The sequence below is a fragment of the Hydra vulgaris genome, chromosome 12 (assembly GCF_038396675.1).
Source record: "Hydra vulgaris chromosome 12, alternate assembly HydraT2T_AEP".
NCBI classification, from domain to species: domain Eukaryota; kingdom Metazoa; phylum Cnidaria; class Hydrozoa; order Anthoathecata; family Hydridae; genus Hydra; species Hydra vulgaris.
The window spans coordinates 42,336,863-42,350,000 of record NC_088931.1 but is presented as its reverse complement, the minus strand read 5'-3'; the positions used below and the strand labels follow the sequence as shown (position 1 = coordinate 42,350,000).

General features: G+C 29.0%; 1 protein-coding gene across 1 annotated transcript; it reads right to left on the bottom strand.

Moving 5' to 3' along the window:
* Window positions 1–10,523: 10,523 nt before the first annotated feature.
* On the bottom strand, window positions 10,524–12,890 carry LOC136088747 (uncharacterized). Its single transcript, XM_065813309.1, has 2 exons — window positions 12,621–12,890; window positions 10,524–12,320 (listed from the first exon to the last, which is right to left on the bottom strand). The coding sequence occupies exon 2, from the start codon at window positions 11,712–11,714 to the stop codon at window positions 10,737–10,739; it is 978 nt and encodes a 325-aa protein (XP_065669381.1). The 5' UTR covers window positions 11,715–12,320; window positions 12,621–12,890; the 3' UTR covers window positions 10,524–10,736.
* Between the last annotated feature and the right edge of the window lie 248 nt (window positions 12,891–13,138).

Below are 13,138 nucleotides of genomic sequence, written 5' to 3'. Positions count from 1 at the left end.
TAAAAAATTTTTTTTTTGTTGGTAAAATGGCACCTGTAAAATAGACCAAAAACCACAAAGTTATTGAAAGACCACGGCCATCGTATCTCAAGATCTACACAACTTTAACAAAATCTTTTTTGGATAATTGTTTTTGCAAGGTTGTTCTGCGATATGAGTGGAACAGATTTTTGATATGATTTTTTAATAGGCTAAAAAGTGGGACCAAAATTGGGCTAAATATTTACCCCAATTTTGTGAGTTCGTTGACCTATTCCAAGACTGGAATAAATTTTATAAAAAATCTGTCGCACTTAAATCACAGAAGACAATAAAATCCATTTATACTAAAAGTTTTATCTTTACACAAATTGTGGTTTTTTAGATATGTTGGCCGGCGTCTTTAAAAACCTCTATCTGAGAAAAACAGCTTTTAAAAATGCTTACATAAAAATTTTTTAATAATATACATATATATGCAAATCTTGATAAAATAAATGAGATAAATCTCAGAATGCACCAGCTTGATATGGGTTTTCCTCTTTTTCAAGAGTTTTATCATATCTATTCTTCTTTTTTCCTCGAAATACTTGTCTGCGTTTTTTATGCGGTTTAATTTTTTATATCTGGCTAAATATAATTATTTTTTATTTATTTGCCTACATCCTTCTAACAAATGCATTCCAGGTCTCAAATCCATTTTTTCTAAAATTAACACACTAGCTTGTTTACCAATGTTAAATTGGGCAACTGTATCAAAAGCACCAAACTGGAGATGTGTAAGCAAAACATAATGACCTTTTGGTATACGCTCCCATATTGTCATGTTAAATGATTCATTGTTATTTTGGGTAAGGCCATGAAGACATTTTTTAAAAGAATATCATTACTTAACTCATCATATATTGGTTTAAGTTTCCAAACAATCGATATTGGTAAACCAGGGCTAGGCCTATATGTTGAGGTATGATTTGCTTTGTCGCAATTGTACCGACATCAATTATCTACACCTTCAGGACAGTGAGGAAAATGTAAATTTTTATTTTTTGATGAGGCAACATAATAAAGTGTAGCTCTTGTAGCAAATTTCATACCATTTAAATCATTTTTGTTTTGGCGAATTGTTATGCCTTAATAGTTTTGGAGACGATCAATACAACCTTTTTCCTTTGTTTTTAGGTTACGTAAGCTTATTCTAACTCTTTTTTAAACATGTCCAACACATTCAAGTTTGTTTACTTGTACACCTTCATAAATATTTTTAACAGCATCATAACCTAAAATTCAGTATATCGCAGACTATGTTTTGCAATATTCCATATTCTGCGGGCTCCCTCTGGCTCCATACCACCAGATAGTCCTTGATAATTATAAGTACATTTGTGTTTATTGTGCCATTTTTCATAGGCAAATGGGTTTTCTTTCTTTAAGTGTTCTTTAAGAAAACAATCTTTACATACCTTGTAGATTGCTTCAACATCTAATACTTTGCCTGTTTCCATTGAAATAACAGAAACAACTCCATTATTTGAGGAGTAGCCTCGCCGCTGCCAAGTTCCATCACATGATGCTGCAACATCAATTGGATTGAGCATATGGTCAGTAATGGAGTTTAAAACAAAATGATAATTTTTCAAATCTTTTAATTATTGAGCAGCATCCATCATTATGACTTCAGCTACACATTTTACTGCATTAGTTAATTTTAAAACAATTTTATTACAATTGTTAATAGTCATTGGTTTAGGCATATCCATCAATGTAACAAATCTTGAAAATCCAGAATAACCTTGACCACATGATCTCATGGCATATACAGCCCTGGTATTTATATCAAAGCTTTTTTGTTTGTTGAATGCCGATGCGTAAAATTTTTTGAGCAATTACAAATAAAACAGTTAATATAGAGACAAGAAGCTACACCTTTTCTCTTGTTTTCGTTTTCTGAAAGAAGTAGCTCTTATGGCATGCATTCTGGACATCTAAGGGTAGAAACTACAGAGTTAAGTATTTCTAAATCAATGAAACAGTACCCTGTAATTAAGCTGCTTCATATTGATGATGATTTATTTTTAATTTTTTTAGCAGAAGCACTAATTTGATCAGAACCAATTACATTAAAATCAACAGTTCTCATCATATTTACATTTATATCTTCAACACTTTTAGTAATATTTACATTCATATCTACACAATTTGATTCTATTTTTACATTTCTATTATTTACATCCATATCCACACTATTTACAACTAATTTCTTCGTTCCATAAAACAGTTCTTTGTTTAACTCTACAAGCTTTAACTATTTTAAAAGATTAAAAATGGACATTTTAGTGATTGCTTTTATTCTAAAGTGGTTTGAAACAATAGAAAACAAATTTCTTTTTTTAAGTATGTTTTCCAAACAGAAAAATAAGATTTTTAGTGGATTTTTCAGTTATAATGAAAAAAAAGTGCCGTTGTTATGGCGGTTGTTATGAAAGGGTTTTAGGGTTCAATAAATACTAGTTTAATAAAGATCTATAACAAATTTTTTAAAATGATTTTGAGATTGTGAATCTCTGATAAATTTTGCACAAAATAAGAAAATAATATTTTTTTCCAAAATTTCTAAGGGGTATTCCACTTTAATAACATAAAAATCAGACAATTACAAAGAACAATACAATGTGATCTTAAACATTAGTTACCCAGAAATAATTTTAAAATAAAAAAATGCAAAAAAGTTCATTGTAAATTTATTTTTTCTATTTTTACATTAAATTATTTTTGACATCAAATTTTTAAAGCTATTTTTTATATTACGGATTAGAACATAACATTTTTAAATAAAAAGGCTTACATTTTCTATATTCTTTACATCAAAATTTAGAAATTTGTTATTATCTTCTTTACAAGATTCTTTAATTTCAACGGAGTTACAAATTTTGACTGGTTTTCCTTTATCAGCTTTTAGAGATGCCTTGAGCAATACTTTATTGAACAATACAATAAATTACACAATTCTTTAGTTTTTTACTGTATTCTAGATAACCCAAATTTCGTTTGTAAGTACCTGTTTCCCATAGCCTGCTGAAATCTGAATCAACTGATTCGGATGCTTGCTCACTCCAAAACCCAAGACCTCTTTAAAATTTTCTTTGTAGAGCTGGAGGAATTCTTTGCTGGTTAATATTATGTTTTTTAGCCTGATTGTCAATATACTCAGGCATGTGCTTTTATAACTGCATGAATTTAAGGTATAATTGAAATTCCAAGGGCTTTGTATGCTCTTTCAAAAGAAAGTATAGAATCACTAAAAGAGGAAATTAGGACATTCCCAAAGCATGTCTTTCTGACTGCATTAAATGTTTTAAATGCAGAAATAAGTTTTTCTCGTTCATTTCCAATTTTGGTATTTGCAAGCGATTCTTCTAGGACCCCAACATTGCACAGTGGGTCAGAATTCACTTTTACTGTACAAAACTAATAACTCGTCGTATACAAAAGATTTAAGAGCCATTTTTGTGCTGTTTACTAACTTGAGGATTGCAGTTTTAATGGTGACATAAAGTTTTAATTTTGGGTTATTATGGATACTAAATTGCTTAACAACCACATACTTTATTACCCTTAACAAATATAAATGGAAAAAATAAAACTGGAAAAAGTAATAACTTTATTGGATTACTCCCATAATTACCACAGTGATTATTTTTATACTACAAATGTAATGGTACTAATGATTTTTTATTTGGTTGGTAGTGACACCTGGCAACGGTTCATTTTGCATAGTTACTAGCTCAAGTAACTTTTATAAAAGCATCAATGTTATAAACTAGATTAATATTAATGTGGCAGTCTGGTTAAAAATTATTTTATGCATTTAAAAATTTTAACACATTCCCAATTACTAATTTTAAGTATTTTTATGCAGTTCCAGGGCTCTATTTTATATTTCATGAAACTACTACATAATCCATATAAAAAGGTGATTAAAGCTTAAACCTTTTTGTGTTCATAATAATATAAAAATTTTGTTTAAAATTATTTTCAAACTAAAACTCATATATTCTGATAATTTTAAAAGAAGCTTTAGCTTCTTTTTTTTGAACATCTTGGCGCAAACTACAATTTGATGCAAACAATAGTTCTCAAGATGAATATGATGCAATTAATGGAGTCAGTCTTCCTTTCTTTGTTTTACTATTTAGAGTATCAAAATTCAGCTGGGGTCTGTCAAATACTACAGTTGGATAAGACCAGAGTTTTCTTTATCAATGGAAGCAATTTGTAGAATTTTCTTATTATTAATTACAAATTGAACTAATATTGGTTCATTTTGTTGTCATTGTTTGTTATTCTCTTCAAAACGAATTTTAGAGTTTCTGCATTTATACCTTTGTCAAAGATGCTTTATAAAATTAGACAGGTTATTATTTGTTAAGTTAAGTTTATACCATTTGCAACTGTATCCAAAATATTAGGATTTGCTAACTTCAAGTTTTCTTCCAGTATATATGAACTAATGTCAATATTTTTCATGTTTTAACTTTATAAATATTTGAATTTCATTTACAAATTTTTAATTTAAGAAAAAAATTAAAAACAAGCTAACTTGAACTAATATCACTATTTTTCATGTTTTTACTATATAAAAATATAAAGTTTATTTACAAAATTTTATAAATAGGTATTTTAAGATGTATTAATAATAAAAAATGTTTTTAACACTAATCTAGTCGAGCTGAGACCCAATTATTGCATAGCCATTTAGAAAACAAAACATATGTTTTCGCAGCATAATATTGGATACATCATTTAACTTGTAAAAATCATTATTAGAGACTTTTCTTTTTCTGTATTTTAAATATGATTAGCAAGATTACACCCTACAAGAGGTAAAGATCTGTGAGATTTTTTACCTCTTGTAGGGTATAACTTTAATCCTTTCTGATTTGCATCTATAAATTTTGGATAAAAATCTTCAACTTCACTTTAATTTTTATAACTTCCATATATTAACTTGAATGATAGCTTCGTATCATTTTCTAAAAACACGTACTTTGAAAAATTATCTCTGATATGTGGAAGGCAGCTAAGATCATTAATAGCAATATGAATATGTTTTTAAATAAAAATGATAAAATTATTAGCAGAACACGTTGCAACAAAGATTGTTTGTAACAATCAAAATGATTTTTTAAACAAAATTCATGAACTTATTTGTAGAACACGTTTGCTTAATATCAGTTTATGCATTTATTTGCTGTGTTAAAGAGACACTGTTTAAATGCTGCTTTGTTATGTGGCGTTTGAATTTATGCTCCGACTTACATTTTATCATATACTGGTGAAAGTAAATTTTGTTGAAGCGTTTTTACTCCCAATTTCAACAAGAAAAGAACAGAAATTATTGATAAACTTGTGTTTTCGAAAAAAAAAATCTGATTCTAGATCTAATATGAAATAATCAAGGCACTGTTTATCTGCTAAGTTCGCCATTTTTTAGATTTTTGTGCACTTATTGGTAGTCTGGGCACGATAAATAAAATCTTTTCAATGTAAATTCAAAAATTTAACTTTTATTATTTAAAAACAATATAATCTCGCGAAAACGGCCCAACTGGCCAGACCATCTGTTATTTTTTTATTTATTTATTTTAAATATCTTCGCTTCCAACAAGGCTGCAAGCAACCACTAATTAAAGTTGGAAGTTACTGGAAGAGAAATGACGAAGATTGTAGAGCAAGATAACGGTTGACAGACGACTTAAAGGATTGCAAATTATATGAATCAGAAAAGCAAGATAAAGGAAGCGAATTCCAAAAAACTGATATTCGAGGAAAAAAAACTAAACGAATAAGAGTTTTTGGAGCACTTAGGAACCGTCATAGAAAAAGAATGAGACTTAATTGAATGACGAGTAACACGATAATGAATTTTAGTAGATGGCACAAGAGCAGCTAGCTCTTTAGAGCAGTGCCCATTATAGTTTTGTAGAAAAGAGAAAGAGAAACAACATTACGACGATATGATAATGGTTGGAGATTAGTTGCAAGAGCAGGTCTAACTATGTTTACAATGCGTTTTCGCACCTTATCTAAAAGAGAAAGGGCATCATTAGATAATACTCCCCAGATATGGCAACAGTACTCAATATAAGGCCGGATTTGAGATTTACAGAGATAGAGAATAGAATCCGAAGTAAGAAAGTGTCGAGCTCGATAAAGAGATGCAACCTAAGCAGATGTTAATTTTGCAATGGATTTGATATATGGTTTTCAAGAAAGATCGGAAGTAAGAGTTAATTCTAGAAGATGAAGAGTGCATGACTCATCGAACACATCACCGTTCATAAATATAGGAAGATCTAAACTATTGAGATAACAATTGGCTGAAAAAAATTGAGCTTGATCTGTATTGAAGTTTACCAGCCACTGTGAGCCCCATGCTATAGCAGAAGTGAGATCCTTTTCAAGCTCAAATGCCCTCTCCAAGCAATCAGAGAGTGTTGGCTTCTTACCATGACCAGAATAAATGGTAGTATCATCAGCAAACAATTTCACCTTAGATGTGAGAATATCTGGAAGATCGTTAATGTAAATTAAAAAGAGTATAGGGCCAAGGATAGAACCTTGTGTTTTATAGTTGTTAGTACTTTGTTCATTTTTAAATTTGAAGAACTTTATTCAAAGCATAAATAGTACTCAGAACACTGTTTAATAGCCCAATCAATTGCCAAATTACTATTAATAAACCCTAAGCCGTAACAAAAGGCTCCAAATGTGGCCTTGGCAATGCACACCAAAAGTACAAACAGGGACACCATCCATGCGCAACATGGCACTGTTATTACTTTGATATTTTTCAGCTGTTGATGGAATCAGCCTCTCTAATAGCTACCACAGAGTTTGGGAAACCTGACCACCAGCCGGCCTCAGAAGCATAAAACTGATTTTTAGAGCTGTACCCTCATTAGAAGATAATAAGAATGAGTTGCCTGGTCATAAAACAAAGACACAAGCAAGACCCATGCATTGAGTCAAGAAGATCTAGGTTTCAACATCCTAAACTGGAAACAATCTATTAAAAATACATCTGCGCCAGCCTAATAGATGAAGAAGGGGTGCGAGACTGGTAAACAGATTGAATCTGTTTACCCATTAAGTCTTTGCCAAAGAGGTCTTCTATAAAACATTAGCCGGATGAATTTAATATCTGCCCAAGATAAGTATTTTTATCCAAACTCCATCTCTAGCCTTTACTCAACCAAGAGCACCAAGGCAGGGGGTGTTTTAAGTCGGAGTTGGCATCTCCTAACCTCTACCTAAAAAGGCGTATCCTACAAGGCAGCAGGACATGAAGCAGATTGTTCTGGGTTACATGTTACCAGTTCCAGGATAATCTGACCTGACAGGCTATGATTAAAGCATGAAATATGACTATGATTAAAAATGATTAAAAATTACGATTTTAAAAAAGACTACGTTTTTTTTTTTAACAATTTTTTTTTTTTGCAACTTTTGGAGAAAAATGTTTATACAGCTTAAAAATATATATTTTTTTCTTTTCAATAATTTAATTTCACTTTTTATAAAATAAAATTTAAATAAAACTCGTTTATTTATTAAACAACTAGTAGAAGCAATTTGTAAAAGCGTTTTGCATAACCATGGCCTACTTAAATACACGGCCTTCTATTCTGCTTAAACCGGAAAAAAATTAGGTCAGTTAAAAAAACGTATACTTTGTTGGATGAACAATCTCAAATCTCAAAATATATTTTAATCATTGAGCTATTAATCTTAAGTACTCGGTGATTTTTAATAATCTACATAATCTAATCAATAGTAACCGAATTAAAAAAAGGAAAAAATACACCACATGTATTAACTGCTCCGTGTAGATTTACAAATTATTGGAATTCTTTCATTTGGAATTAGCATGGAAATAGCAATCAGCTCAATACGTCCAATCAAGAGCTTTAAATGGAATAATTTTTTTTTGCTTCAGGTTTTTTTAATATTTAAAGAAACTTTTCTTTTTTTATATATAAACTTTTTTAAAAAAGGTTTTAAAAAATAATAAAATTTTTAAAACCTTTTTACTACCGTCATAGCGAATCTAAAGAACACCATTTTGGAGTCTTTAGATCAAATCCGCTCATCGGCGTTAACATGAATTTAGTTAAAATCTTTTGAAAAAGTTCCTTAATTTACTATCAATCCTAGCCCTAATCGGTTCTGACGTATATTAACTATATATAGTTGTCAAAACACAATATTTCTATCAATTTTCACAAAAAATACAAGAGTTCTGTCAAGAAAAAAGCTTATAATAAAGAAAAAAAAAACGATCAGAACAGATGATATTGTTAAACTATAATGTTCATTTCACCTAAAAAACGTATTTATTTAAAATCTTATTAAAATTTGGACAAGCGATTGTGATTTTAAGAAGATTTTTTTAAAAGAATCTTTGGTCTGGGTTTTTTCGCAATAAGCATTTATATTTTATGATACCGCAAAATTTATCATTTTAACTTTTTTCGTCTTTTCAAAATTCACAGACCTGATCATTTAACGGAAATATGTCGTGGTCAACAAAATATATACGCTATGATATTTAAAAATTACCTTAACTACAACGAGTAAATAAATCAGGCACGGGATAAAAATTTTTGCACTAAACTTTGTAAACTTTTAGGCTTTTTTTTTAGTAATAAATAGTAATCATGGTTATTAAATGCTGTCTTTATTGAAAACAACACAACATTTATTAACCTTCATAGTAATATATTACTAAAATGATTTTAGAAAGACATGTGTTATATTTGTCAGTAGATTTTTTGGGATATTCAAGGACTGTACAAGAAAGAAGAATACACAAATTCTCAAAGTTAAGCTTTAAAAGTATTTAAAAGAATCGTACACAAACTGATTAAAAATGTGAAACAAAAAATTTTTTTTTTTTTTCTGTCATTTTTTAAAGGCAACAGTTTTATCTGCAACTATGGAATCACTGACTCTCTTTCTGATGTTATTAAAATAAATATTTAAAATAATAGTGTGTACAATTTCCTTTCCACAATTTTGGTGGTTTTAACATAAAAATGGTTGGTAACCTTCTCTACTGCCAAGAACTAACTTTGCTGCTTTACGGTGTTGCATTTGAGGCTGATAAATAACATCAAACACATGATCTAACATAGCAAAATTATCACAGACATATTCTAAAAGGGGGAGTGATAGAGTTGTTAGCCCCCCTCTGGACAATTTATTTAAACAACTATAGTCATTCAACTCTGTTGACAATGTTGAGTACAAAGTAATTTGCAACCTATTTTAAACTTCTTAATAAGTTTTTTGGCAATAAAATGGCAAAACAAACGATTAGTAGATGATGAAAAAAAATTTTTTCGAAAAATTTGTTTAAAATTATTTCGAAATGTTTTCAAATAATTTTTTTATTGCATTATTAATTGTTACTTTTAGTGGTGTAACAGTAACTCAATATTTTTTACTCATTGTTTCATAAATGCGAGCTTTAACACTTTCTTTAATACATTAATATTATTTATAAATAAGAGGTTAGTATTTTATTTTTAGCTCAAAAAATAAAATAGACAATAGGTAAAAACAAATAATAATAAAACAAATGATAAAATAGACAATAGATGTAAACAAGTAAGACAAATTTCAAACTAAATTTTATACTTTTTAAAGACTTGTTCATTTTTGCTTATAAAAGAGTATAAAATGAATTCTGAACGTGCGTAAAATAAACAAATTTCGATCATGCGCTAAACTGTTATCAAAACTAGCTTTGGTTTTATTTCGTTTTATTATTTTGTGGTCTGCTGCAAACATGCAAACACCCTTTTATTTATGAATATATCCAGTCAAGCAGTCATGCACGTAAGTCTTTTTTTTTTTTAACTTGTTATTATATCTTTCTATACAGTACTTGGTCTTTAATTCTGATTTAAAAACAGAAAAATGCTTATGTTCAAACTTACGGTGTGTTTACTTTTTTTATTGCTTGGTGTTAAGTACCGTGAAAGCTCACGGTATTTAAAGGTGTTTTTTCGCTAAATACAGTGAAAATTCCCGTCGAAAAAAATACAAATTATTTAATAAATACAGTGAAAATTTACTGTACCTTAGATTTGCGTTTTTGAAAAATACCGTGAATTTTCACGGTTTTAAAAAAAATTGTTGTTAAGTACAGTGAAAATTTCACGGTACCGTAACTTTGCGCAAAAAGTTAAAATTTTTTGCTTTGTGTTTCTAAAAATTGGCTTAAAACATCTCTAATATTTATAAAAACTTGCCAAAAATTTTCTTTGGACAATTCAAAAACTGTTATAAAATTTGAAAAAATTTTTTCAGTTTATATGAATTTTGCTATTTAAACTCTTTTTATTATACTGTTTAAAGGAAATTTTAACAAGAGTTTAATGACGAATAAAAATAAAAATCAGATTTACCATTGTTTTGGTTAATAAAAAGTTTAACATGATAAAAGAAACATAGCCACATTAAAAACTAAAAACACCAAATTTCTTTTAATGTAAGCAATTATATATCTTTAAAATAAAAAATAAAAGCTAAATAAACAAACTTCAACAGAAATGAAAGTCTAATAGAGGTACTATGTAAAGTTCTCTGGTCTTGGTTATTTTTTGAGGCTTCTTAATGTGAAACAAGTACTGTCCCATTCATGAAAACTTTCTTGTGTGTCAAACAAGCATTTAATATTATTACCATTGGCTTCACATAAGCACTGTTTTCCTTGGCATTTGTAATTTGTCAAAGAAAAAGTTTACATGTTTCAAATTTTCTGAGCTTGATTTCTCATTCTTATTATATCTGTTTACAAGTTTATTTTCAATGCTACTCAATGATTTTGAGCTAGAACTGTGATCATGGCACTCTTTCGGAGCTTCTTCAGATTGAACTTTTGACTTTATGCTCTTCGTGTTTTCATTCAGTTTTGTTTTCTTTGCAAGCTTTGAGCCAATATCAAAACTGTTACTAAACTTTTCTAAATCTGCTGTGCCAACACTTTTCCCTGCAGGAATAGAAAGCTTTTTTTTTCGTTTTTCGGTTTCTGAAGACTGCAAGGGTTTATATTCTTCTTGTAAAAAAATCTTAAAGCTGTCTTCTAAAAATTCTTTATCGTACGATTCTCTCTCTCTAAATTGTGTGAGAAGTTGATTGACATTTACTGGATAAATACCACACTTTCTAAAACCTGATTTTAAGTTGTTAGCCTGATTTGGTTTTATAGCAATAAATAAATTGTTTAAAAGTTCTGGAAAATGTTGTTTTTCAAGAGATGCTTTTGTGCAGCCAACAGGAGAAACTTTGTACTCTGTAATAATTCTACGCCAAGCTGTTTTTAAAGGTTTAAAGAAAGTCACATCTAGAGGTTGAGTTATATGCGTGTTATTAGGTGGCAGGCAAACAAATAGTATTTCATTTTTTTCACAGGCATTAATTACTTTTGGAGAGATATGAGAGGATAAGTTATCGCCTAACAAAACTTTATATCCTAATTTTTTTTTTAAAGAAGGTAAAACTATAGAAAAAAACCACTCTTCAAAAGCTGCTCCATCAAACCAACCACTTTTAGTGTTAAAGTATCTGATTCTTTTAGGACCTCCTTCACACCAAGATGACCACAGATTTACAGCTTTATAAACTACAAACGGTGATAGAACTTTGCCTGCAGCATTACCTGATATCATAATAGAAATACTTGTCTTAGAATTCTTATATTTGCTGGGTATTTATTACCTCTCTTTACCAAGCATTTTTTTGAACCTGGATCATCAGTCAAATTTGTTTCATCGTAATTATATATGTTGCTTGGAAGTACATTTTGTACAGTTTTTGATAATTGCTGAATATATTCCTTTAAAATTTTTTCATTAACCATTGCTCGAGATTTTTTTAAGTTTGGCACAAATTTACTTGTAAGTTGTGGATGTCTTTGTAAAAATGAGTTAACTAGTTCAGGCCCAGGAAAGATTTTAAACTCTTTTTCTTTTTTTCCTGAACTAATTAGATAATTATTCATAATATGACGTAAATCTTCTTTACTAATTGGAAATCCAAAATCACTCAATTGAATAGTACACTTCACAAAAGCAGCCTCCTCGAATTTGGAAAAGAAGTATAGCTTACCAGGTTTTAAGTTGTGTTTTCCTTTTAATTTATAACAAATTGTTCTTCGACTGATGCCATATTTAGCAGCAGCTTGCTTTTGTGTCAGCTTTTTACATTTTACCTCTTCAAGACATTTGGATAGGTCATTATTTGTATAGTCTTTATATTTTCGGGCAACTTGACATCTGGAAAAAACATGAGTGATATTTAAGAATAAGCAAAAAATGTTAATAAAAACAATAAAAATATATGTAATAATTATGCTTATATATAAAATTTACTTCAAGTTTTAAAAAGTATTGTTTTTAGATGATTAAAGACAGTTGTGGTAATTTTGCCCATTGTGCAAAGTTATCCCAGTTTAGTCCGAAATAGTAATTTATTTACAAAATTTAGTAATTTTTCTTCACCTATACTGACAATCGCATTAAAACATAAATAATTCAAATTAATATTATGATGAGCATGTTATGCTGCTTATTTACCTTAGGGTCTAATTTTGATCTGCTTAACAGATAAAAGTTGCAAGAAATTATTTTCGTGACTTTTTTCTATGTTCAAGTAAAATTACTTGCGTAGAAAGAAAACTCGTTAAAATGACTTTTTTACACTATTTTTGTATTAAAACTAGAATAAACAGCTGACTTCAAAAGTGCTTTGCAGTTATAGTTAAAATTTTTAACTGCTAGAGAATAAAATATCTTTGACTTTAGTTGTGCAATGTTACCCACGGTTGTGCAAAGTTACCCAAAATTACGGTATTTTAAGTGTCTATTTATGCTATAGTGAAAATTCACGGTACGCAATGAAAGTGAATTCGAAAATACAGTGAATTAGAAAATTACAGTGAATTAGAAAATTTATATTTCTTTTAAACTTAATTAAAAAAGAATTTGAGTATTACTGTGTCTTTGAACTCGAAATATCTCAAAAAATAATACACGTTTAAATCTCAGATTAAATAATTCTAAAAAAGACTAACAAAAATATTTATATACGGCTT